Source organism: Abrus precatorius, unplaced genomic scaffold (assembly GCF_003935025.1).
Source record: "Abrus precatorius isolate BTA unplaced genomic scaffold, Abrus_2018 Scaffold8, whole genome shotgun sequence".
Lineage (NCBI taxonomy): Eukaryota > Viridiplantae > Streptophyta > Magnoliopsida > Fabales > Fabaceae > Abrus > Abrus precatorius.
In genome coordinates this window covers 25,745,833-25,772,308 of record NW_020874428.1, presented here as the reverse complement: position 1 = coordinate 25,772,308, position 26,476 = coordinate 25,745,833, and the positions used below count along the sequence as shown (strand labels likewise).

Genomic DNA, 26,476 nt, shown 5'->3' with positions numbered 1-26,476 from the left:
AAAATCCTCTGATTATTATTAATATATATTTTTTCCCGTGTGTCTCTCTCTAGAGAAAAAAAAAGGGCAACAGAAAAGACTTTCTTTCTCTCTCTTCCCTTTTCATCTGCACATCGTCGTCGTTTAATCCAATCCCTGCGTCGTTTTACTCTCTAAATCGGAAGTTACCACTCCTCGCCGCCGCCGCCGCCGCCGCCGCACCCGGCGAATCTCTCCGCAGCCGCTTCATCATTCAAATCTCGCTATAACGATATATCTTCAAGAGCAACCGATTATTGTGTCCTTTTTTTATTCGTTTTGATATTCGTCGCCGGCGATTCTGTTACCGGCGAGTCCTTGTCGGAGGAGGAGTGTGCACGATTATTAATCTACGCACCGTTGGTCGTTGCGGTTCATTCCATTCGAACCAAATTGGCTGAACTCTGTTTCGCTTTCTTTAGGTAGAAAGGTGAGGTCGCTTGCTATTGCATCGTCGCCGCATGGATTCGCTCATTCTGTAGTTATTCGGTTTCGGAATTAGGGTTCCGATTTCGGATTTAGGTCGTTTTTTTTGTTTGAGAGGTCGCGTTCTTCAAGCCTTAGGGGTTTTAGTGTCGAGCTTCATTGAGTTTGCTTGTTGATCCGTTGCTTTCCCCGTTTCGATTCGATTTTGCCATTGCTTTTGGGAGATTAACTTATTTTGATTCGGTGTTGATGATTGTGTGCTGTGCACGTTGTTGAAATTCGGGTTTGGCGAAATATGGGTTTTAATGGAATTCAGTTTTGACCGTTAAACTGGACACTCGTTTCAAGCAGTGCCTGAACTCGTTGATCAATGCAGTTCGTTCGTTAACTTAGTTTAACGGAGATAGGAATGTTTTTAACCTAGAATTTGAAGTTAAAATCGAATTTGCCTTACCTGGTACAAGTTCTTCTTGAATTCAGCCTGAACCCCCCTCTCCTTTAATTTCATTTCAACTTGCCAATTACTTGGTTGCTAGAAAACGTGTTTAAATAAATAGCAAGGGAATTTTAAGTCCCTTAATAACCAGTGGTTTGTAAAGAATTGTAATTCCATGGGGTCACTGATGGTTGAACCTGCTAAGTTGACTACTAAGAGCTTAAGCATGTTTGGTGATTTTTTAATATTTGTCCTTTTTAACTTGATGAAGGGTTGTGATATTTGTTTTCGATTTTGTTATTTAATTTAACTAGCATTGTTCAATAGTATATTTACATTATCAACGTGTGATCAATTACTTGGTCTAAGCATAATTCAGGATCCTACTGACAGTATACCACTCCTTGTTGTTCAGGTTTTATGGAGACAGAAGATAACTGAAGGACCAAGTGATATATGTCACCTTTTTTTAAATTTATTTTTATCATGATTAATCTCACTTGCAACGAGTAGATTGAAGTACAGAACTACAGATAATTGTTAGTTAGTCATACATTACGGGATGGCTTTCTTTAGGAACTTCTTAAATGATACAGTCTCTCATGGTGTCATGGAAGATAAAGGACAAGGACAGAATGCTAATGGAGTCCGTAGATCAATGGGTAATGAATGTACTGATGCAACTTCTAGCGAGAAAGAATTTGATATGAACATGGAGGCACAGTATGAGAGTGATGGTGAACCAGATGGTGCCAGTAGACTGCAAACTGAGGCAACAGCCGATGATGGAGATGATTTAAAAGAAGCAAACTTACAGACTACTGGTAGTAAAACTGCTATGGTTGGAAGGTGGGGTTCAACATTTTGGAAGGACTGCCGACCAATGTGCCCTCAAAATGGCTCTGAATCTGGGCAGGAATCGAAAAGTGGATCAGATTATAAAAATGCAGATGGGTCTGAAGATAATTCATTGGATGGAAGGGCTGAAAAATTTGACTCAGATGATGATGACAGACAGAAAGATGCAGGAAAAGGTCCAAGAGCTCATTCTGATGTTCCTGCTGAGGAGATGTTGTCTGATGAGTATTATGAGCAAGATGGGGAAGAGCAGAGTGATTCAATGCATTACAGGGGGATCAATAAGCCCACTGGATCAAATTCATGGCCTCAACGAATGTCAACCATTGAGAATAGAACTGTGCATAGGAGTTCGAGGTTTTCAGATGATGCTGTAGATAATGGTGATGATGATGATGATGATAATGATGAGGATGATGGTGATGATGCTGATTATGAAGAAGAGGATGAAGCAGATGGTATGTTAAACATTGTCTTTAATCTTTATATGGAGATTATTTCTTAAGTTTGGAGTAGTGGAGTACTACTTTTAAATTAGCTAATGCATAGTCCTTGTTACCTAGTTTTACTGATGTTGAATTCTTGTGATGCATTTTTGATATCTTGCAGAAGATGATCCAGATGATGCAGACTTTGAACCCACCACAAGTGGTCATGCTGGAAACAAGGTTGTTTATTTGTGGTTTTTGTAGTTATTGAGTTTTGTTACTTCTATATCATTTGCAACAATGGTCTTTTATCTAGTAAGGGCTTGTATATATTCATCAGAGGTCAAATTTTGCTTTGCTGATAGTTTTGAAGTTAATATGCATTGGTTTTTTCCAGAACAAAGATTGGGAAGGTGAAGGATCAGATGAAGATGATGATAGTGATGAAAATACAGCTGTCTCAGATGATGATGAATCTTTCTATGCTAAAAAACCTAAGGGAAGGCAACGGGGTAAGGTGGGACAAAGCATAAAATCTACCAGAGATCGCCAAGTGTATGCTCCATCTGGTCGACAAAGAAGAGGTAGATCTTCTTTTGAAGACAACGAGTCAACAACAGAGGATTCTGACAGTGATAGTGATGAGGATTTCAAAAGAACAAAAAAGCGCAGTGTTCATGTCCGCAAGAATAATAGTCGCTCTTCCACTGTCTCTTGTTTTTCTACGCGGAACAGTGAGGTTCGCACTTCTAGTAGGACAGTTAGGAAGGTATCATATGTTGAGAGTGAAGAAAGTGAAGAAGCTGATGAAGGGAAGAAGAAGAAGTCCCAAAAGGTACAGCCTTCATCACACTTTCTGAGCACAGTTTCTGCCTGCTATCTCTCTGGGTGTTTCTACTTTTTAAATGTTTTTTGGGTTTATCTATCTAAAATATTTAAATGTTAAGTGGTGATTCTCTCATTGTAAGACAAATCATCATGTCACTGTCAAATAAGATGGTATACAAAGGCTGTTTTCCGTTGTGTAGCAAATGAGTACTGATGATAGATATTTTTTTTTTTTGGGTAAAAAACTTTGGTAGTATATTATGAGGATGCTGTGGTTTTATTTGAGGAGGATAATTTTTACATATATTTGATGACAGAAGAAAGATTTCATTAGGAAGAAGGAAAGACAACATCATTGATACAACCATTGGTAAATCTCAATAGACTATACAGGAGCCAAAAACACAATCCTATATGAAATTAAGTTGCACTGTAGAGAGACACCCCTAAAGTGGCAAGTGTACAACTCCAACTAAATGCATGGATGGGCTGCATAGACTGTGAATCCCCAGGAATTTTCTCCTACTTATTACCATTACGTTTTTAAGCTTAACCAGCTAAAACTATTCTGAATTAGGATTTACGGCACATCAACAACTACTAAAAAATTGGCCCAATAATTTTTTGTATTTATAACTACTGATCACCTGCTTGGCCATCCTGAGATGTTTGTTTTCTCTCTTTTTGGGATTGGTGAATGTGGGATTACAGGATATGGGGTTCAGATTAATATATTTTGGAAGGAATTGAAGTTCTGATTAAATACACTTAGAGTTTGAAAAAAATGTATTTTCTATTCCTCCGTATTGATTTCAATTTGATGGGAAAGAAATTTAAAAATGGAATGACATTGTGGTGAACTAATGATTGAGTTATCTACTATCTTGCTGTTTCTTTTTATTTTCATTACTGTTAGATGAATGGGTGCATTTATCATGAAATATTTTGCACAAGTCGAGATAGGATTATTAAATTTTTAGAGTAGTTTACTAAGGAGCATTGGAACAAATCCACTACAAGCTTGTTTTTAATTGACATACAGAAGATTGAGAAGTTTTAAGGATGGAGGTTTATCCTGTGTGTATTGTCTTTGATTGATCAGAGAATGAACGTTATCTTGAGAAGGCTTATGAAATATGAATTTGAATATTTTGTTTTGATTGAGTGTTATATGGTCACTTGGATGTTGAAAGACTATCAGCGTATGTTTGTAATTTGTGCCATTTATTTCTTTTTTTTTTTGGATGTGGTGGTTGAGAGATCTCAGTTATGCTGTTTGTTGATTGCTTGATGGAGTTTATGCTGAAGAGGCAAGAGAGTAATTTCAATAGCATTAGTTTTCATGTTTGAGATTTACCCACACTCTCTGGAAGGACATAGAATTTATAGTGTATGGAGTGGAGATATGTTACCTTTTTGTAGTTGCCTTCTTTAAATCTTGTTTATCATATCTATCTAGGGATCGGCATTTCTATCTAGCAATGATGATTTTGGATCCTGAGCTAAGGTTTTATAATTTTTATCTATATGGAATGGGAGTGGCTTGCTGGTGGTAGTATGGAACATTACTTAGTAATTTTGCTATGGATGATACCTTCTATTTACTTAATGTATAATTTTGATTTATTTATACTGATGTGATTCTTTTCAATGTTCTTCAGGAAGAAATTGAAGAGGAAGATGGTGACTCCATTGAAAAGGTGCTCTGGCATCAGCCAAAGGGCATGGCTGAAGATGCTCAAAGGAATAATAGATCAACAGAGCCTGTTTTAATGAGTCACTTGTTTGATTCGGTATTTGATTGGAATGAGATGGAATTTTTGATAAAATGGAAAGGGCAGTCACATTTGCACTGTCAGTGGAAGTCTTTCGCTGAGCTGCAAAATGTAAGATATTCATTTTGTTGTTTATTGTGCATAAATCAGAGTGATACTGTTACTATTGGCTATCTGTCTGTCTCTATTTTTTTATTATAATAATCTCGCTTCCCATTGTATTTTTGTTTTAATCTTCATTTTTTTTAATATTTTTCTTTATCTCATTCTGGCCAAAGTTTAATACATTCTTTCTATTTGAGATTGCAGCTTAGTGGTTTTAAGAAGGTTTTGAATTATACGAAGAAAATAATGGAGGACATCAAGTATCGGAGGACAATCTCAAGAGAGGAGGTAAATATTTGACTTAAGCTAATCAAAGACTTTCTTTTAGATGCTCTGGTTCATTTAATAGGTCTGAAGACTATAAATTTGCAGACATTTTTGCTGAATTTATTTGGAGGAAACAGTTTATCATTTCAGTCCACTTGTTGTTAGAAGTTTGGTTCTGAGAAGCAATTGCCTAACCTAGTTTTGGTTTTTATGATGCCATTTGTTAGGCTTTCTACTGTGGTCACCTTAGAGTAAGGTCTAATTTATTGGGCTATACATTTTGCAGAGTGACCCATTGTTTTAATTTTTTTTACTTTTTTTCTTTCTCCTATTATGTACCTGCATCATGATAGGAATAGTTCTTTTATTGATGCCTCCTCTTTAGTTTGAAATTATACTTAATTATTTGTTGTTTGGAAGTTTGCAATACTTCTTTCCCAAGAATGTTACACATCACTGTCATACTATGATAATTTTCATTTAGTAGTAATTAATTTTTCATGATATCTTAATATTTTTTGTTTACTTTTTAATCATTTCTTGTTCCTGTATGCAGATTGAGGTCAATGATGTTAGTAAGGAGATGGATTTAGATATTATCAAACAAAATAGTCAGGTTTGCTTTCCTGCATTTCAATATTTTCATTACTTTTGTCATTCCTTTTTCGTGTTATCTATTGTATTCCTAGGCAGTGTTTGGCCCAGCTTATTTTTGGCTTCTACTTCTTTTATTTCTTTACTTCACCAAGACCCAAAAACACATTATTCAAGAAGTTTCAACTTAAAAGAACTTTTAAACTTAAAAAATTATAGAATTACTGAACAACGTTAACTTTAAATTTCAAGCTCTCATGTTTGGCTTTAATTTAAATAGCTTTTAAGCTCTAATAAACCTGGCGAAACTCTATCCTAATTGTATTGTTTTTGGCATTTTCAGGTGGAAAGAATAATAGCAGATAGGATCAGCAAAGATAATTCTGGAAATGTTATTCCAGAATACTTGGTCAAGTGGCAAGGACTATCTTATGCTGAGGCAACTTGGTACAGTACTCTCAAAATTTAGTAATGATTTAGTTTTTTGTTATTTTCTATGCATCAATATTCTTCATGGTTGAAATGAGGATGGGTTGATATCTATACATTGGCATGCTCTGTGTTTTAAACTTTTAGATCCTTATTTAGTAAGTACATCGTTACTTTTCAGTTACTAGATGTCTTTGCTGTTTTACTGATACTTTGTTATTGTCATTCTTAATGTTCTAGGGAAAAGGACATTGATATTGCTTTTGCTCAACATGCTATCGATGAGTATAAGGTAGGTCTGCTTCACACTATTTATTTATTCTCATTATGGTTTTGGTTTTGGAAGTTCATTGTTTGACTGGTTTGTATTATAGTCAATCTTGTTATGCAAGTTAGTATCCAAATATTTGGCTGACATGTATTGGAGCTTGTGCAAATTAACTTGGATAAAAGAGAGAGATTTATTGTTGAACATAAGAAGCACAATTATTTTCTGAATATTTATATGCTAAGTGGATATTAGGACATGATGATTTCAAAAAAATAAGAATACTACATGGCAGGGATAAACTAACTGAATAAACAGATGATCTAGGAGTCATCTCCTATGACAGAAGTTTTAATTCCAGATTGTTTTTCATGCTTTGGATTTTTGATTTGACTGTTTGCTTTTCTGTTTTTTCTATGTTGTAGAACTGAAACTTCACTGAGCTCAGATACACTGTTTCTTTGTCTGGACGTGTTGAAAATAATGAACTTTAGTAATACAGGGTTCACTCTTGATAAATATGCCACTGGATAACTAATGGTTTTGTTTGAGTGTCCATGCTTCCTTGTATTGAACACTCAATGCAGATGTTCCGTTTGTTCCATGTGATGGACACTTCTTTTTTGCCTTTGATTTCTGATCACTAGATCTTTATGTTCTTTTATGTTGTATTTTTCTTTTACTGTTCCCTTCCAATGTGAATTTGTCTCTTGTATTTCTGCCTTCAATGAAATTAAATTCCTGGTGTTGTGTATGCTTGTGTGAGAGTAGTTCTAGAACTTTTACATTTAAACCCACCAGGACTTATCTTGGTGGTTGTTGTATTTATGTTTATCTGTGGTGTGCAACACATGCATGTAGGGAAGATTTATATATGATAATTCAGTTATATATATTATCTTACAGTGAACTTTTTGATCTGCCGTATTTGAACAGGCTCGTGAGGCTGCTATGTCAGTTCAAGGAAAGATGGTAGATTCCCAGCGTAAGAAGAGCAAAGGTTGGTAGATTCCCAGGGCTGTGTATGGCGATACTCTTTTTTTTAATAAAACAAAGAACATAGGCACACAGTGTGTATTCACTTGACATGGTTGTTGGTGTGGTAATGTTTATGCAATTGTCTTTCATCTACATTGTATCTTCTAAGTTGTTGGGTTAAATTATAAAGAAAAGACCTGCACTATTTGGAACAGGCTTACCAGTTGTGCTGTATCACTGCATAGCCTCTTTTTCATCTCTGCCTGGATTTGAAGACTAAACCTGAAAATAATTTTGTGTACTGTATCAGCAATCCACCCCTGTTTTGTTCGTATCATGAGGGACTTCTTGATCCTGATTTACTTTATTCTATTTCTAAGTAGGGTCATTCTTTCAATAGCATGTGTTCTCTATTAAACATAGGAATAGGATGGTACAATATGAAGAATATTCTAGTTTCATGTACAAAATATCCTATGATATTATTATATTTGTCAAATGTGATTTTAATCTGCGGTTGTGAACTTTAGCAAGTTTGCGGAAGCTTGAGGAACAACCTGAATGGTTGAAGGGTGGAAAGCTGCGTGACTATCAACTTGAGGGTCTCAATTTTCTTGTTAACAGGTATGCATTCATGCATATATGTATTGATTATGTTTTCTTTTTTGGTGTTCTAATTCTTTGTCTATTGCATTTTGCAGTTGGAGAAATGATACAAATGTAATTTTAGCTGATGAAATGGGTCTTGGAAAAACTGTTCAATCAGTATCGATGCTCGGTTTTCTACAGGTACAGTATGATTCCTCTTTTAAATTACAAATGCCCTTGCAATGAATTAAATTTATGGATTTTTGTTTCTTATCCAGAATGCCCAGCAAATCCATGGTCCTTTTCTTGTGGTTGTTCCTCTGTCCACTTTATCAAACTGGGCCAAAGAATTCAGGAAGTGGCTTCCTGATATGAATATCATCATATACGTTGGTACACGAGCAAGTCGAGAGGTGAGACATATTTTGAGTTTTTTGGTTTATATGAGAATGAAGTTGTAAAATTTGTAAGATACATAACATATTTCAGCAACTTTTATTTTTATTATGCAATATGTATTTTTATTTTATTTTTCTCTTTTACATATGGTTTTTGGGTTTTTCATTTTGTGGCAGGTTTGTCAACAGTATGAATTTTATAATGATAAAAAGCCTGGAAAGCCAATAAAATTCAATGCACTGTTGACTACATATGAAGTAGTTCTGAAAGATAAGGCTGTTCTCTCGAAGATCAAATGGAATTATTTGATGGTGGATGAGGCTCATAGGCTAAAAAATAGTGAGGCACAGCTGTATACAACGCTTTCAGTATGTAACATTTCTCTTAATTTATTTTTGAACAATTTATGATATCAAAATTAGCCATTTTTATTGATGGCTTGTTTTTGCAATAATCTTTAAGGAATTTAGCACCAAGAACAAGTTGCTAATCACTGGAACTCCTCTGCAGAACAGTGTTGAAGAGCTGTGGTATAATCAACATTTTCCTTTCACATTGGACTTGCATTTTTTGTGGATATGTTAGATTTCTTAATATTGTTGTATGGACAAGTATCAATGAATGCTGATTACTTAAGATTCCTCATCCTTTGTTTAAGTTGTTACTGAAAATGCATATACTTAACTGCTTGATGCGTGACCAAGTAACTTTTGTATTTTTTGTATATCATTTATATTTACCATTTGAAGCACCTTACAACATGACATCCCTCCACCAGTCGTACCCCTCAAGAGTGCTTCTACTTGCTTGTTACTATCTGCATTTTCATTACTGTATAAAAAATATGCATTTTCACACATGTTCACACATACATAGTTTTTTATGCAACCCTCTTGATTGGTGGTTTATTATATGTCCACTAAATTCATTTCTAATTAGGTTATGCTTATGTTATCTGTTTTTTTTTGTTTTTGTTGGTTTGTTTAACAATCTCCATTCCCTCTCTTGTTGTGTAGGGCTTTGCTCCACTTCCTTGATCATGACAAGTTCAGAAGCAAAGATGATTTTGTTCAAAACTATAAGAATCTGAGCTCTTTTAATGAGAATGAGGTATAAGTTGTCATTGGTACCCATTACTTCCTCCCTTCCACTTGATTTTCCTTTGTTTTGGCTTTTGCCGAACTGTAATTTGATGTGCACATATTATTTTATGTTAGCTTGCAAATCTTCACATGGAATTGAGGCCCCACATACTACGAAGAGTTATCAAAGATGTGGAGAAATCATTACCCCCCAAAATTGAGCGTATTCTTAGGGTTGAAATGTCTCCACTTCAGAAACAGTAAGTGCAATTTTAGTTCTGGGAAATTTTTCTTTGGGAAAAATGCTATTCTTGTACCTTCACTTTCTAATTTCCAGTTGCTTTTTTTTCTTGTAGGTATTATAAGTGGATTTTGGAACGTAATTTCCACAATTTGAACAAAGGAGTTCGAGGGAATCAGGTTACATCTCTATCCTGTGTTTCTGACAATCATTTATTGATAATGTTCATAAATCATATGTGCTTTCTTCATGATGATGATTACTTAAACATTAAATGCTAATGCTTGTCCTCTATTGTATAATCTCAATTTTTATTTTTATTTTGCATATGATGTCCTGCTTATAAATATTGAGTTTTTTTTTTATTATTATTATTATTCCAGTACTTGGCTTGGATATGTGATTTCTTTGCACCATGTGAACTTGGCTGATTGTCATAAGTGGTAGAGTTAGTGCGGATTACTTAATTTGATAATTCTTTTTAAATGAAAATTAAAATATAAAGGTTGATTTACATGCGTGTCAAGAAGCTTTTGTGGAGTTTGTTTTTTTTATATTGTGATAATATTCAATTAGAGAGAAGAGAAATTAGCAGGAAATGTCGTATCTGTTCTTTGTTGGCTGGACTGAAAATTTTGGGAAGTTTGATTCCATAATGTATGTATATTTCTAATCCATTTCTTTAAAGGTTCATCACTGATATTTCTGCTAAATTTCAGGTTTCTCTTCTAAATATTGTGGTGGAACTGAAGAAGTGCTGCAACCATCCCTTCTTGTTTGAAAGTGCTGACCATGGCTATGGTGGAGACTCAGGAAGTAGTGACAACAGTAAACTAGAGAGAATTGTCTTTAGCAGTGGGAAGCTTGTCATACTTGATAAACTGCTTGTTAGATTGCATCAAACCAAGCATCGTGTCTTGATTTTCTCTCAGGTTTGTGGTTGAAAATTAAATTTGGTTTACTATATATGTTTATTGATAACTATGCTATTGGAAGCTTTTGGCTCAACAATATTTCAGCTTACTTAATTAATTTAGTTTCTTGTTATGAGTTGATGTTGCACATTTTTCTATTCTGGGTTACTTTGGGCTTGTAAACTATTACAGCCTACTTTTTGTTCAGTTGCAATAGTTTAAAAATGTTTTTTTTACCAGTTTACTTTGATGAACATTGTTTATGTGCGTAGGTTATATGGATGACAGTTGAGTGATTTGTTGTGTCTATCTGACTGTTTTTCTTTTCATGTGAACCGATTCTTGAACTTTTACTATAGCTACCTTGACCAGGTTGTATGCTGCCTGGTAGACTTTTGTTTGGCAATGTGTTTGAGATTATGAATATCATCAATTTTTTATTTTGTAATTAAAGTCTTGAAGATGGTGTTTTTGTCTCATGCTTTACACTAAGTGTGAGTTTAGGGCTAATACTTGAACATATTTCGATTTTCAACATTGCCCCCCACCCCTCCTCCCAAAAACAAAAACTATTAAAGACTAATAACAAATTTTGTTGAACCATCCTAATCACTAATCATCAGTCACGTCACAAATGGTCAGGCTGGGCCTGATCATGTAATTTGGTACTTTCTTTTCGTTTTAACAATGTACATATTTTAGTGTGATGAAGATTGATGTATGCGTAGAGAGGAAAACCCTACCAAAACTACTATTAATTCCTTACAAGAAATAAAAAACAAGAAGGGAAATCATTTGAGCAACATTGCTTTTCAATTGCATAGGAGAACCCTACTGCTTACTAAAATATTTTTGATGTATTACTGATCTCTTTGAGGTCTTAAATCTCTCATTATTGATTCAGGATTTAATTCTCATACAAAGATCATAAGTATGCCTTAAAAATGTAATATGCTCTCTGATGCAGATGGTCAGGATGTTGGATATACTGGGAGAATATATGTCTCTTCGAGGGTTTCAATTTCAAAGGCTTGATGGAAGTACAAAAGCTGAGTTGCGACAGCAGGCAATGGATCATTTCAATGCACCTGGCAGTGATGATTTTTGCTTCCTTCTATCAACACGAGCAGGTGGTTTGGGTATTAACCTTGCCACAGCAGACACTGTCATAATTTTTGATTCTGATTGGAATCCTCAAAATGACCTGCAGGTATTCAGCGGTTTGATTTTATTATTAATCAACCAAATATTATGTACTTATTCTTACTTCTATGTTTTTTTAGGCAATGAGTAGAGCTCATAGAATTGGACAGCAGGAAGTTGTTAATATATATAGATTTGTGATGAGCAAAAGTGTTGAGGAAGATATTTTGGAACGTGCTAAGAAGAAGATGGTATGTTAATCACAATTGGATATCCAGTGGCTGTTTTTGTTTCATTTCTTTTATTCTAACTTCAGTATCCTACCTTTTTTCTAAAAATCTTTTATATGTATGTGTGTCTAGAAGATACATTCCATTGCTCTTTGACATGCCTTGAGGTCAATAATTGTGTCATTTTTCATGCAAATGTGTTCTGCAGGTTCTGGACCATTTGGTGATTCAAAAACTCAATGCAGAGGGTAGACTGGAGAAGAAAGAAGCCAAAAAAGGAGGAAGTTATTTTGACAAAGTAAGGACATTTGTGAAAACCATACTATCATTAGCTTGCTTCCATCATACTATATTTTGTCTTTGTTGATACTAAAAAACTGAAACTGTTAAGAGTGATATTGTCTTTTTTTTTTTAATTGCACAATTACTGTATCAAGCTTTTGCTTTTGAAATGACAGAATGAGCTGTCTGCAATCTTACGATTTGGAGCAGAGGAGCTTTTTAAGGAAGAAAGAAATGATGAAGAAAGTAAGAAACGACTCTTAAGTATGGATATTGATGAGATTCTTGAAAGAGCTGAGAAGGTTGAAGAAAAAGAAGCTGACGGGGAACAAGGAAATGAGTTGTTAAGTGCCTTCAAGGTAAGATATGTGGACAATACCATGAATCTGTTGGTTATATTTTTATAATTTTGAATTGTTTTAGTAAGTTCACTTTTATTTCAGGTTGGGGAAAAGATAGATTTGGATAGGATGAGGAATTGCTGACTTCTCTTTTTTAATTTTTAAATTACAGGTTGCCAATTTCTGTAATGATGAAGATGATGGAAGTTTCTGGAGTCGTTGGATAAAGCCTGATGCAGTATTCCAAGCAGAGGTTTAATCCCATACTTATATGGATATATTAGTAAAATTTTTCTCTAATGTTGTGTTTTCAAGAATTTGTCTGTGTAATGTTTTTTTTAGGAAGCTCTTGCTCCGCGATCTGCAAGAAATATTAAAAGCTATGCAGAGGCTGATCCAACTGAAAGAAGCAGTAAAAGAAAAAAGAAGGAACCTGAACCACCTGAGCGAGTTCAGAAACGCCGTAAAGCAGAGTATTCAGTTCCTGCAGCACCAATGATTGAGGGAGCATCTGTCCAAGTGAGAAATTGGTCATATGGAAATATATCTAAAAGAGATGCACTCCGTTTTTCTCGTTCTGTAAGATTCTATTACTTCTGGCAAATACAATGTTATCTTCCTATAAACAAAAACTATTGCTCTTGTTATCTTTTTAAGATTGGAGACTGTCTATGCTTTTGCGAAATTAGTATGTTATGTTGTTGATAATCTTCATCCAATCATTCTCATGCTATTTTCTCCCTACTATTCTGAAAAAAGTAGCTAATGAGATGCTGTGGGTTCAGCATTTTAGCTTTAGACATTTGTGTTGTAATGCTTCTAAATTTGAAGTAGGACGCCTGGGTGTGGGTGTGCAGCAGAGAATCAATAGTTTAATCTTCATATTCTAAATAATTTAAGATGAGCTTGAGGTGGTACTGAATTTCAAACCTGTGTTTGTTGTTTTGGTTACTAATATTCAATTTGATGTAAACTTATAATTTATGTTTTACATATACATAACTCTGAGGCAATTAATATTTACTTTTCATTTTATTCAAGATTTATATTAAACTCAAATGGACATGTTTGCATGCGTGATACCCTCGGACTAAGTTTGACTATGAATTGAGCAAGCTCAAAATGGAGTTCATGGGTTTGCCTTGCATCTGTGTTTTACTGTTTTCGTTATAGAAATAACATGCAGTTTTTGGTTGCATGTACTTGTTCTTGATTTCTTCTTTAGTATAGTGTGATCTATATTATGACATCATCTTAGATCTCTCCTTGCTCCTTTTGTTGGATAGAGTTGGTTGTTGTGCTTCCCCATGGGTCATAGCCTGTGATTATGATGGCATTGCATTTACAGTTCCTGAGTATTGTATAACTTTTCCTTCTAGTAATCAGCTTTATTAGCTTGTGCTTTCTGTTTGTGTATATGTCATATGTATGCTTTATTTTTGTTTTCTTCAGCATTAAATAATTTGCTGTTGTATGTTAACCATCAATTAATTCACCAGGTTATGAAATATGGGAATGAAAACCAAATCGACTTAATTGTTGCTGAGGTTGGTGGTGCTGTCGGGGCAGCACCACCTGAATCTCAGATTGAACTTTTCAATGCTCTAATTGATGGCTGTACAGAAGCAGTGGAAGTTGGAAATGTGGATGTAAAGGTTGGTATAATGTTGAATACTCTGAGGCAGTTGTTGAAATGGCTATTTGTATTCCTATTCTATGCTTAAATGCTTCTAAACTCTAATCTTGCATCCAGGGGCCTTTGCTGGATTTTTTTGGTGTCCCGGTGAAGGCAAATGATCTACTTACTCGTGTCCAACAACTTCAACTTCTAGCGAAGCGCATTGGTCGGTATGAAGATCCTATTGCACAGTTCCGTGTTCTATCGTATCTAAAACCTTCAAACTGGTCAAAAGGTTGTGGGTGGAATCAAAGTAGGTGTATCCTCTTAGTAGTCTGTATTATGCATTCCTTTTGAATGACTTAATTGTTGCTTTGCTAATTCTATTTTACTTGTTTACAGTTGATGATGCTAGATTGCTTCTTGGAGTATATTACCATGGGTTTGGTAATTGGGAAAAGATTAGATTGGATGAAAGACTTGGCCTTACAAAAAAAATTGCACCTGTAGAACTTCAACACCATGAAACTTTCTTGCCACGAGCGCCAAATTTGAAAGACCGTGCTAATGCCCTTTTGGAGCAAGTATGCAATTACTTAAATTCTAATTTCAGCATCATGTTCTTGTCTCTTCTGCGTGTACGGTTTTACAAATCTGCTTTGGGATCTTTTATTCTTCTTGCCATCATCTTTCTTTGTTTCTAATTCTTTTAAATGCTTCCTATTCTTCTTTTAGACTTCATCGTTAACCTTCATGACATTGTTTTGTACGTAAAGATTCACATGTATTTAATCCCCAATCACCAAGGAACGTACAAGGAAGAAAAGAATAGGAGGAAGAGAACCGCACTAGTTAGCAGGGAGGTCGTAGTGTGCATTGAGTTTAATACACATGCTATTATTCTGAAGCATAAAAGAAAATTTAGCTGGTAAAACGTAGTAGGAGGGAAAGGGAGTTTTGTTAATGGGAATGAGGATGTGGGGAATGGGAAGGGAAAGGTGCACCAGGCTAGGATTGAATGCTGACTAGCAAACCGTAGGGTATGCATATCTCTATGTATAATTTTTTACTTTGTTTGAGTGTAATCTCTACTTATATCAGATAGAGAATCAGGATTATTATACAGATACGTATGATATAACTAATAGTAGATTTCTGCAGTCTGCACCTGTTTTCTATCATATTGTATATATAATCATATGCATGCTTGTCCCCTTTCCTTTAATTGTTATGAATTATGTATTTTTGGACTTTGAATTCCACACTAATGTCCTGCGCTCTGATTTTATTTAGACTTACATTCGTACAATATTGAACAAGTTCCAAGATGTATGTTTTACCAATTTATTGGGTGTTCTACCAAGGGGAATGTGCTTGTTGCCATTTTTGAGCACGAATATTATGTATTCCAGTAATTAAAAATAGTACATATGATATGGGTAATGGGGGATAAGATGATTTGAAATGCCCCACTCATTTGTGTGTGCATGTTAAGATCACCTGCGCACCAATTTACGATCTGCTTCCAACCAAGCTTTTTTAGTTCTTTTTTTTTTGGCCCTTCATTATTCATTGACAGATGCAATATTTTTTTTGTTGAATCAATCTTTATTGGTGGTCGCTTAACATGTCTCCATTTTTCTTTTTGTCCAGGAACTTGCAGTTCTTGGTGTAAAAAATGCCAACAGCAAAGTTGGACGGAAGCTGGCCAAGAAAGAGAGGGAAAATATGATGAACATCTCACTGTTGCGTGGGCCGGAGAAGAAGAAAAAAATGAGTTCTGTTAATGTCCCAATGAGAAAGGATAGGATTCAGAAACCCCAAAAGGTTGAACCTATAGTAAAGGAGGAGGGTGAAATGTCCGACAATGAGGAAGTATATGAGCAGTTCAAGGAGGTAAAATGGATGGAATGGTGTCAAGATGTGATGGAGGAAGAAATGAAAACTTTGAAACGTCTTCACAGGTTGCAGACAACTAGTGCCAATCTTCCAAAGGAAAAGGTACTCCTTTTGGCTTCTTTCCATTTAGTATAATTTTTTTCCAAATATGTTAACACTTTTTACTTCCCCCTTACTTTAGGTGCTTTCAAAAATACGCAACTATTTACAACTTCTTGGGCGAAGGATAGATCAAATTGTGTTGGAACATGAAGAGGAACCCTATAAGCAAGATAGTAAGTGCTTTCTTTCCATTCTGAATAATTTTGTTTGGGTTTCCTCTTGGAAAGGTTTCTGCTTAATCAGCTTTTTTTGTTGTTTTTGGTCTCTTATTTCCTGGTTTGATGATAGGTAAAAATTGGTGTTGGGTCCTGTGGCTTTTAGTATTCTCTACTACGTGATTGATTCTTTTATCCTTTGCATATTTACAGGAATGACTGTGCGATTGTGGAAATATGTCTCCACCTTCTCCCATCTTTCAGGGGAGAGGCTTCATCAAATATATTCCAAACTTGAACAGGAGCAAGAAGATGAGGCAGGGATTGGCCCTTCTCACGTCAATGGATCAGTATCTGCTTCATTTAGCAGAAACGGAAACCCATTTCGGCGCCATATGGAGAGGCAAAGAGGATTAAAAAATATGACTACCTATCAAATTCCAGAAACAGTTAATAATACAGGGAAATCTGAGGCATGGAAACGAAGAAGAAGAGCAGAAAATGATGATCATTTCCAGGGTCAGCCACTACCTCAAAGAACAACTAGTAATGGAATCCGAATTACTGATCCTAACTCACTCGGCATCCTAGGTGCTGGACCATCTGATAAACGCTTTGTTGGTGAGAAACCTTATAGGACACAACCTGTTGGGTTTCCTTCAAGACAAGGCTTCTCTTCAGGTATAAAGTAGCCATCTTGGTGGGATTAGATTGGCTGGTAATAAGAGTGTTGGAGGTTGGCTCTCACTCTGCATTTATACAGCTTCAGCTATTGTATATTCCGTGGATTTTTTTCCTTCCACCCATAATAAGATCTTGCAGATCCCATTTTGATGTCTTGTGGCGGATTTGAGAAATATCCCTGCACTGGGATTTGCATCCTTGACAAGGTGGCTGAAGCCGATGAAGATCTTATGCAAGATAAAAAATTAGTCTTGCCAATTGTTTCCTTTTCCCTTTTGATTTCTACCCTTCCTTGAAGATGACCGACCAAAGTGACAGCAAAAATCTTGAAAAGCGAAGAGTTTACTCACTTGCTACAGACATACTTAGGAAAGTGTACATTGTCAGTTCTGCAAATTTTATTGGACTTTACTGCTCACTCCATAAAGTATGTTAGCTGATGTAGACAGGAATGTATTTGATTTTTGTGGTAATTATAGATATAATTTCCGAGATTTTGTAGCTCGTTCAAGGGATTTAATTGGTGAATAGCTAATGAAAAGTGATTTCTTGGCTACTTCCCCAAAGTTTTTTCTTGCATTTGTTTAAAGTTTGATCCGATTGAAATTCATAGAATGCGGTACCTAGATTGTCCAAAAACATTGCTCCTGCATCTTTGAGATTTTTTAATTATTCCCTTTCCTTTATATTTTAAAATTAAATATTAATCTTTGTCCGAACTAGTAATATAGCTGACTCTTGGATTTTGTTTTATTCTTTTGGTATGACCGACTTATAGGAAATTTAGAAAATGATTATAATTTATGCAATGCTTTGGTTCTGCCGTTGATGCTGTGGTTGGTGCCCGTAATTAACTTGCAATCCTGGTGGTTATGGAAGGTGTTAGGTTGTAATTAGGGCATACTTTATTTTTTATTTATATTTGTGAATAACGATAAATGTGTTTGTAATTGACTTAACTTCAGGAAAATAATTATTTTTCCACAATTTATTGAAGCTTTAAAAAAAAAAAAAGTAATCATTGGTTAACTTGTTTCTAGACTTTGCTTTAAAATAAATGTTATTACTTATGTTCGAGTATGTACTATTTTTTATTTTCTTTCTTTTTAAGGTGAAAGATACAATCGAAAGTCTATTGGCACTTTGAATATAATGTAAAGCTTTGTTTGAGAGTTTGAAATAGGAGAGAAATATTTGAAGGGAGGAAAAATGAGGTTAATTTTTTTTTTTATTTAGATGTTTAATATTGAGAGAAGGGAAAGGAAAGGAAGGGTTTGAAAGAAAAAAGAGGAGAGAAAGAAGGAAGTTAAATCTTTTTTTTGTTTAGATGTTTAATATTAAGAGAGGAAGGTGATAAAGAGTTTAATTATATAAATAATATTATTATATTTTATATTTTTATTTATATTTTTTATTTTTATAAAAAAATATTTTCTTTCTCAAAAAGTTAATATTTTTATTTTTTATAATTTTTTTAAAAAAAATTCTTAGTTAAAAAATTAATATTTAAAAAAAATTATAATCCTAATTGTGAAAGAGTATGAGAGAAAATCTTTAGAAATTTTTCAGATTAAAAAAATTAAAAAACTAGCATTACGAGAGTTTTGAAAGATTTTAAAAAAAATTTAAAATATTTTCCTCTTAATTAAGTAACTCACACATAAGGGTTAATCTCTCTTAATTTTTTCTTTTTTCTCCCATTTCTTTTCTAAACTCAACTCCCAAACATAACACCTAAGAGATTTGAGATGTGTAGACATTTTAATGAACCAAACGAAGCATCATTTTCTGGTCTCAATTTTTTTTTTGTCATTTATATTAAAAATTAAATTTTACTCTAATTTTCTTTTGCAGGCTTGTAGATATATGAAATTAATTCCAAAATGAACTGAAAGAAATAAAAGAAAAGAAAAGAAAAGAAAAGAAATATTATTTTCAATAGCAGCTTTGTGCTCCCAGGTGGTACGGTACTCTAGTAAGCAACTTCAAGTGCCTTTTGATTTGCATTTGTGTAAGATTCCCTATTCGCGTGAGTGCACCGAATTACATCATAATTGTGGTCTAAGGTAAGCAGTGCGGTTTGGTTATTTACAATAAGTGTTTAGTTGAGCAAGAGATGAAAAGATATGAATTTTAAAATAAAAATTAATTTGCATTAATTTGATTTTCAAGAAAAATATGGTCATAAAAGAATGAACTCACACTTATTTTTTTTATATTCTATTTTTGTTAATATTACGGTGTTTTTTTTTTTTTAAGTATAGAGAACGGAAGTGAGATAAATAAAATTACTGAGATTTATTACAGTATGTTTGGGATGTTCATAAAACCTAAACCCATATTTGTTAACTAAATTTTTTTTCTTAAACAATAGATATAGGTAAAAATTAAAATAGTTAATTTAATTTAAATTATAAAAATAGATTTAAATTAATTTAAATTTAATATTATTCTCAAAATCTTTTCGAGTCAGACCATAGACACTCCAATCCTGCATATCCAAGCCAGAACTTGTTTTCCATAGGTGTTCTTTCTATTTAATTAAATTAGATAATGTTTAATATAAGATGCCACATCAAATTATAAGTGTCATTTACTAAAATTACAGAGATGTTACCCTTGGCAAGGTATAGTAATTTTTTAAGAACATATATTTTGCAGTTTCAACTATTGGGTTGTCTTGCTGGTGTGGAGATGATACTCAAAGACTTGGGTTACCCTGTAAAGCTTGGAAGTGGGGTTCCTCTGATCCCTTCCAGGATTTGAGTCACGCCCCATTATTGTAATTACCTTTCTTTTACTGTTCTTTCTGTAAAATATATAAATTACATATTTCTACTCCTATTTTCTATAACTAAGAGGAGACAGCATAATAAGGGAGAGAAGTATAGGATAAGGTGATTTATAAGATGAAAATAGATAGGATGATGTTTTAAAAATATGTTGTAAAAATAAAATAACTCCTCTTTTTGGCACTCATTCGATCGACTTTTTAATTCTTTACTTTTTAGATCATTGCTTCTTACATTGTCTTTTTAACAAACACTACTTCACTGTTATTTTGCAATAATACCTCGTTAATGTGTTTAAATCAGCGTCAAATGTGTTAATTTTATTATTAAAAATTATAACTTTTACTTGAAAACATGATTTTAACTGGTTTTTAAATATACACTTATGTTAAAAGGAAATGAGAGAGAAGGGAAAATTTGTCATTACTGCCCTTTGTTTGTGACATGCAAATAATTTTGAAAATGATTTTTGAATTCCTTGCCGACATTGGGCTAGGAAGGGCCCAGTTAGAGGCCCACGTGTGAGTTGGGTCAACACCAAGCTCTCCGATATGCCCACAGAACAAATCCAAGCTGACCACCCACAAAGAAACACGTGTCCATAGATATAACATCATGGGCCCACATTACATTTGGCTACCATAGCATGATTCCTAGATGTTTCTTCAATCTTTCCCATTGGCCAGCTTAGAAAAGCAACACGTGTCCCACTGTACAATTTCCTGCACCTCTCCACATGGGATGGGACCTCCATGTGAACCTTTCAGCACTTCTCACATTATGACACAACAACAACAATCACTAAGAATGCAACTTGTGATATTATTCTTATCATTTTTCAACCTTTTACGTATATGTATAAATTGTCATAAAATTTTATTTTTTAACCACAAAACTCAACACTTATTTTAAGTGTTTTTTAATTTTATTTTTTAGTTAAAAATAAAGTTTTATCACATAAAATTCAATTAAAAAATAACATAAATAAAAGGCTACATCTTAAGTTTTATCTTTTCTCAATCTGCTTTTCAATTAGTCAATGCTTTTTATTTCTAACGAAGCAACTCCCGTTTCTTATGTAATACTAAAATGTGTGTAAAAAATATTGTTGAAAAAACTTGTATTGTTTTGAGAAATTAATTTCTTATGTAATTAATGAATAAAAGACTCGTTTGAAGTAGAGGATAAATATTAAGCAAATTTTTAATTAAATAAAAAATAATTAAGAAGTTTGTAACAAAATAGAATCAATTTCTTTTGACAACAATAATTATTTTTTATAAAGTTAGATAAGCTACATATATAAACTAACGTTACAACATCTTATTATAAATCATATTTATAGATAGTAAAATATAATTTTAAATGATTACTAATATGTAATAAAGTATATTTAATATTTCTTGATTAATATTATTGAAACACTAATTAAAAAGCTTTACAAGGGAAAATAAATTTGAACATCCGAGGGGAAAAGCAACCAATTAAAGGTTGCATTAGAAGTTTGGCAACATTACCTTATAAAATTTAAAATCTTCTTATTTTATATGTCTATAATTTTTAATTATTGTTATAATTTTAAAATACTAAATAATATTTTTATTTAGTATTTATTTTATAAATTAAAAAATTATATTAAAACTTGCGTATGTGATTCAGAGTTAGACTTTGTATGTATTTTATCTACATTCATTTGTCATGAACACGATAAATACAGATATTCGGAGCATACTATAAAAAAAGGGTTAAAAATGAGAAGTGGGGCCCTTACAGGTGGTCTAAAATAATAGGTTATGGTCGTACACACCCAATCTTTTCCTTCTTTCCATGCCACAATCATGAAACAAACAAACAATGATGATGATCTGAGGAACCGTGTTTGTCTCGTGGCTCATCCATGAAGAAAAGAAGAAGAAGAAGAAGAAGAAGAAGAAGAAAGTAACATTTTTCGAGATGGGTCTTTCGAAGGAGAATATGAAAGGTCTCATTCTGGCTTTGATATCAAGTGGATTCATTGGGGCAAGCTTTATCATTAAGAAACAAGGTCTCAGAAGAGCTGCAGCTGTTTCTGGTGTCAGGGCTGGTGAGGAAATGAATAGTTTTCTTAATCTTTTGATTGATTTTTTCAATGCTCCTTTGTTAAAATTTGGATTTTTTATTTGGTTTTGGTTATGTATGCATGGTTTTGTTCTTTATCATTTTGTAGGTGTTGGTGGGTATTATTATCTCTTGGAGCCTCTATGGTGGGTGGGGATGACCACAAGTAAGCTTCAAATGCTCTTTTTAATCTTGTTTCTATACTTTTTGCCTTGTCAAAATCTATTTTGTTTCTTTGTGTCAAGGTCAGATTTTCTTGTACTTTGTCTTCATATTTGATTGAGTTTTATCCAATCATGGAATTGTATGAAACTAATTTTATTTTATTTTTAATGGAATTACTGAATCCTGTAAGTTTGGTTTAATTAATTTGATTTGACATTGTTTAGTGGAATCTGGATTTGATGATTCAGATGCTCTATCAGCTTTTTTTTTATTATTATACACACACAAACATATGGGAGATAAGTTTTTATACTGTTGATGGTTAATTAGAATCTGCAAATTTTAGTTTATTATGGTTATTTTTTTTTTAATCTGATTTCTTGCAGAATCTATTTCTGTATTTGTACAGTGATTGTAGGAGAGATTGCAAACTTTGTTGCATATGCATTTGCCCCAGCTGTGTTAGTTACCCCTCTTGGTGCATTAAGTATTATTGTGAGGTATTCCCCTTACCTTTCTTCATTCTAGAGTTAAGGCAGTTTTAGCTTCTAACGTTGGCAACATGGTTGTTTTTTCAATGATGTTTGCATGGTATCCTCTAGTGCTGTTTTGGCTGACTTTATTCTGAAAGAGAAGCTGCACAATCTTGGGATATTGGGCTGTGTGATGTGCATTGCTGGTTCTGTCATTATTGTTATTCATGCTCCTAGAGAGCAACCAATTAAATGTGTTCTGGAAATATGGAATATGGCTACTCAACCAGGTTAGAATGCATTGCCTTTTTAAAAAATTGCAAATTATTTTAGGTCCTTGATAACAAATGTATTCTCTCTGCATGCAGCATTTCTGGCATATGTGGGCTCTGTAATAGTATTGGTTTTCATTCTGGTCTTCCATTTTGCACCAAGATGTGGACATACTAATGTGCTAGTTTTTACGGGCATTTGTTCATTGATGGGTTCTCTCTCTGTAAGTATATTAACTGTTATCTCTTCTGTTTAGTTTTCTGTTTGATAATTGATCTAAACTTCAAAGCTTTGTTCACTCAAAGGTAGTATTTAGTTTTAAACACATGCAATCTGAGGAGCATGATTTCATGTTGAAAATAATTTGGTCTTCAGTTCACTCATGTCCGGTGAAAAGGAGTAGAGGTAGACTTAAAAGAACTTTAAAAGAGCGATCTTTAGTAAATAATATCTCAAGAGAATTTGATTTTTGATCAAGTTCAATGGCATTATATAATTCATGTAGCCAACTTTACCTACTTGGATAAAGTTTAGTCATTGTTGTTATTGTTGTATTCACTTATGTTATAATAACAAATTTCATAAATAAAGTTTTGGCTTCCATGTGACTTTATATAGATAATTAAACTGATGGTATTTACTGAAAAATGTTTGCTTTGTAGTGACACTGCAATAATATGGGGACTGATCTATATGAAATTACTGTAATTTTGCAGGTGATGAGTGTTAAAGCCCTTGGAACTTCTTTGAAATTAACTTTTGAAGGGAAAAATCAGTTAACTTACCCAGAAACATGGTTTTTTTTGTTAGTTGTGGCTATATGTGTCATCATGCAAATGAATTATCTTAATAAGGTATGTTAACTGATTTCTCTTAAAACTATCATGCTAGCCTCATTGTACTTCTATTTTTGTAAATGGCCTATTGGTGGTTGATTGTTAGTTCAAACATTTGTCAAATTCTTACTTTAAAAATGGAATATGCAACAAAGCTTTAATGTCTCTATATGTCAAGGAGACTCCTTTAAAAACCATGCACAGGGCACCAGAAAAGTATTATGGACACATTTTTTAGTTTTGGTGTGATTTTTTTTTTTAATTCTCGAAGATACAGTTATACTTGACAGAACTGAAGAATTGTTTAGAATTTGAAATTTTTTTAGTCTTTCATGTATTAGCTTAAAGGTACAATTTAGTTTAGTTTTTTATAAAAAAAAGATTTTATTGTTCTACTCCTGCTTTTTAATGTAACATCCCTTGAATATGTAACCAACAATGAGTTATTTAATGTATAAGAAAATTAACTAGAACATGTGAACTTCACTTGTATCATTGACTCGTGTCATAAAATATTCAACAAAGTCTTAATCTGTCTACAGACTGCATATCACAACCCACTCTTTTATTCAAGCATAAGACCGGCTATTAAAGTTTGGAAACAAGCAGCCATAGGCAAAGTTGTGGAGAGAAGCTGCTATTAATATTGACACAAGTAGATCACTATTTAATTTATCAATTGAAAAGGAAGAAAATTAGCTTCACTGTTAGGTCATGAGAGACAGAAACAATAGCAACAATAACAGAGTTGCATTTAAAATGCTGAATATATTTATCATTTTGTGTATATATTTGATAGCCTTTAGATCAGTAGTACATAAATGAGTGCAAGGATGACTAATTCTGGATGAGGGAAGGGGTGTGAATCATTAGCTATTGTTTGGATAAGGATTTTCCTTTTGTCTGAGGAGCCGTTGGCTCTGAAACTGAAGGGTAGAATCCGTTATACTTCCGTTGTAAATGCTCGGTGGAGTTCCATTTTCTTATTCACTAATACTAAATATACCCATATTCTGTTTCTGGTTTCCTAACAAAGTTTGTTACTTTAATATGCATGGCATTAATACAAATAAAAATTAACTGTTTTCTATGACTGGTAAATGGTTTTACAAAATATATTTAATCCTTTGTCTACCTAGCTATCTAGTAAATGCAACTAGTGCATTTATCTGAAGTACGTGTGGTCATTTCCTTACAAGTAATCATAACTTCTCTCGATTTTGACTTTACTTTTCTTGTAATATGTAATCTCATCTGGGGTTTAGTGTTGGGCACTCTATCTTATTGCTTGTACAAAAAAGATTGACATTTTAGTAGCTATGCACGAGAATTTTAGCCTAACTTCTTGATGCAATGACGTGAACTTTTAGAAGTTTAAAATAAATGTTTAATTGTTGAAAATACTGGCATTCATATTGCTAGCTAAATGGTATTGAAAATAGTGAATCCATTACATACTGTGATGTTTATTATTCTTTTTTTAATCTTGTTCAAAGTGATGTCTAAGTTACATTCAATGGAAAAGAAAACAATTCTAGAGAATTCAGATCTCTGTGCATTATATACAAAGTTCTTTAATTTGAAATTTTAAATAAATTATGCTTCACTAATATGATTATAATATTTCAGGCTCTTGACACCTTCAACACAGCAATTGTATCTCCTATATACTATGTCATGTTCACAACACTTACAGTACTAGCCAGTGTGATAATGTTTAAGGTATAATCAACTACTTTTGGCATTTAATATAGGATGGACAAGATGTTTCTGTTGTATGTGAATTGCACAACAGTCAACTTACATTTCAAAATAATGTTCAGGATTGGGATGGCCAAAGTGGTGGAACTATTGTGTCAGAAATATGTGGCTTTATTGTTGTTCTCTCTGGCACAATAATGCTACATGCAACCAAGGACTTTGAGAGAAGCCCTTCCTTCAGAGGTATGAAAAATTTGATAATACCACTTCGTTCTGCTGCCACTGACTTGCCAGATTACTATATTATTTCGTGTGACTTATATGTTGAAATAATTGCAGGTAGTGGACCTTCATCGCCTTCATTATCAGTTCGGCTTTACAATGGAAATGGAGATTTCTTACTTAAGCAAGATGAGGAAAATGTATCTCCAGAGAGTATGTGCTCAAGAAGGCAAGAGTTATATTAGATGGCTTTATCTGACAAAAAAAAAGGGTCTTAAGTCATTTAATCATAGTGGGAAGGCTAACCCTTCCTTGGAGAATCTGAACAAGATTCCCATCAGATGATACCATGCAGCTGCATATACTAATGAAACCATACAATGATGGGAAGTTTATGAAGCCATTCTTTTATTATGAGAATCTGAGGAACATAATCCTCATAAAAGTTTTTGTGTAGTGTAGAGTTTGCAAGATGGTTCTGGAACTAATGCTTTGAAGGGTACATAATGTACAGCGTTTCTTTTGTCATTAATATTTTTGGTTTGTTTACTTGTCAAAAGTAGCCATTAGATTGAGATTGGTTGTATGTGTGAGGCTCACATAAACCAAGAATGTGAATGGGGATAGAGATTAGTTTGTAAAACCATTTGCATGGTGATTTTGCTTTGTTTTTCTATTTTTTATTTTTATTTATTTGTTTTCATTGACAATTTGGCTTGGCATACAGGATCAAGTTGTGGCTTGTAAGTAATGAGATGTACAGGGAGCTAAGAAATTTCTGTTCAAAATTGTAGTTTTCTATGAATAAGAAATATGTACTCATTTTGTG

At 33.5% G+C, this 26,476-nt stretch overlaps 2 protein-coding genes across 7 annotated transcripts; both read left to right on the top strand.

Moving 5' to 3' along the window:
• Positions 1–48: 48 nt before the first annotated feature.
• On the top strand, positions 49–17,780 carry LOC113874228 (protein CHROMATIN REMODELING 5-like). Of its 3 annotated transcripts, none has more exons than XM_027512458.1 (31): positions 49–901; positions 1,296–2,196; positions 2,348–2,406; positions 2,564–3,001; positions 4,656–4,880; positions 5,079–5,162; positions 5,698–5,757; positions 6,079–6,182; positions 6,405–6,456; positions 7,369–7,432; positions 7,941–8,034; positions 8,112–8,199; positions 8,277–8,411; positions 8,574–8,765; positions 8,860–8,927; positions 9,414–9,507; positions 9,615–9,739; positions 9,836–9,899; positions 10,440–10,652; positions 11,602–11,844; positions 11,918–12,028; positions 12,216–12,305; positions 12,466–12,648; positions 12,803–12,883; positions 12,973–13,209; positions 14,130–14,285; positions 14,384–14,561; positions 14,651–14,832; positions 15,902–16,249; positions 16,329–16,422; positions 16,618–17,780. In XM_027512458.1, the coding sequence occupies exons 2-31, from the start codon at positions 1,443–1,445 to the stop codon at positions 17,094–17,096; spliced, it is 5,295 nt and encodes a 1,764-aa protein (XP_027368259.1). In that variant the 5' UTR covers positions 49–901; positions 1,296–1,442; the 3' UTR covers positions 17,097–17,780. The 3 variants fall into 3 exon arrangements, with proteins under 3 accessions (XP_027368259.1, XP_027368258.1, XP_027368261.1); XM_027512457.1 differs by having other exon boundaries at positions 50–448; XM_027512460.1 differs by having other exon boundaries at positions 69–901; positions 1,296–2,157; positions 2,348–2,409.
• Positions 17,781–21,769: 3,989 nt separating this feature from the next.
• LOC113846937 (probable magnesium transporter NIPA6) lies at positions 21,770–26,299 on the top strand. Of its 4 annotated transcripts, XM_027475714.1 has the most exons (9): positions 21,834–21,963; positions 22,087–22,143; positions 22,552–22,642; positions 22,745–22,905; positions 22,984–23,111; positions 23,605–23,742; positions 25,354–25,446; positions 25,548–25,668; positions 25,765–26,299. In XM_027475714.1, the coding sequence occupies exons 1-9, from the start codon at positions 21,834–21,836 to the stop codon at positions 25,890–25,892; spliced, it is 1,047 nt and encodes a 348-aa protein (XP_027331515.1). In that variant the 3' UTR covers positions 25,893–26,299. The 4 variants fall into 4 exon arrangements, with proteins under 4 accessions (XP_027331514.1, XP_027331513.1, XP_027331515.1 ...); XM_027475713.1 differs by having other exon boundaries at positions 21,770–21,963; positions 22,561–22,642; positions 25,548–26,299; XM_027475712.1 differs by having other exon boundaries at positions 21,770–21,963; positions 25,548–26,299.
• The last annotated feature ends 177 nt before the right edge of the window (positions 26,300–26,476 follow it).

Bases quoted from the DNA above. Each gene is read 5' to 3' on its own strand.
- LOC113874228 (XM_027512458.1), top strand. From the start codon at position 1,443: ATGGCTTTCTTTAGGAACTTCTTAAATGATACAGTCTCTCATGGTGTC. The intron at 2,407-2,563 runs GTTGTTTATTTG...GGTTTTTTCCAG, and splicing joins GTGGTCATGCTGGAAACAAG to AACAAAGATTGGGAAGGTGA. The intron at 8,035-8,111 runs GTATGCATTCAT...TGCATTTTGCAG, and splicing joins CTCAATTTTCTTGTTAACAG to TTGGAGAAATGATACAAATG.
- LOC113846937 (XM_027475712.1), top strand. From the start codon at position 21,834: ATGGGTCTTTCGAAGGAGAATATGAAAGGTCTCATTCTGGCTTTGATA. The intron at 22,144-22,551 runs GTAAGCTTCAAA...GTATTTGTACAG, and splicing joins GTGGGTGGGGATGACCACAA to TGATTGTAGGAGAGATTGCA. The intron at 22,906-22,983 runs GTTAGAATGCAT...CTCTGCATGCAG, and splicing joins GAATATGGCTACTCAACCAG to CATTTCTGGCATATGTGGGC.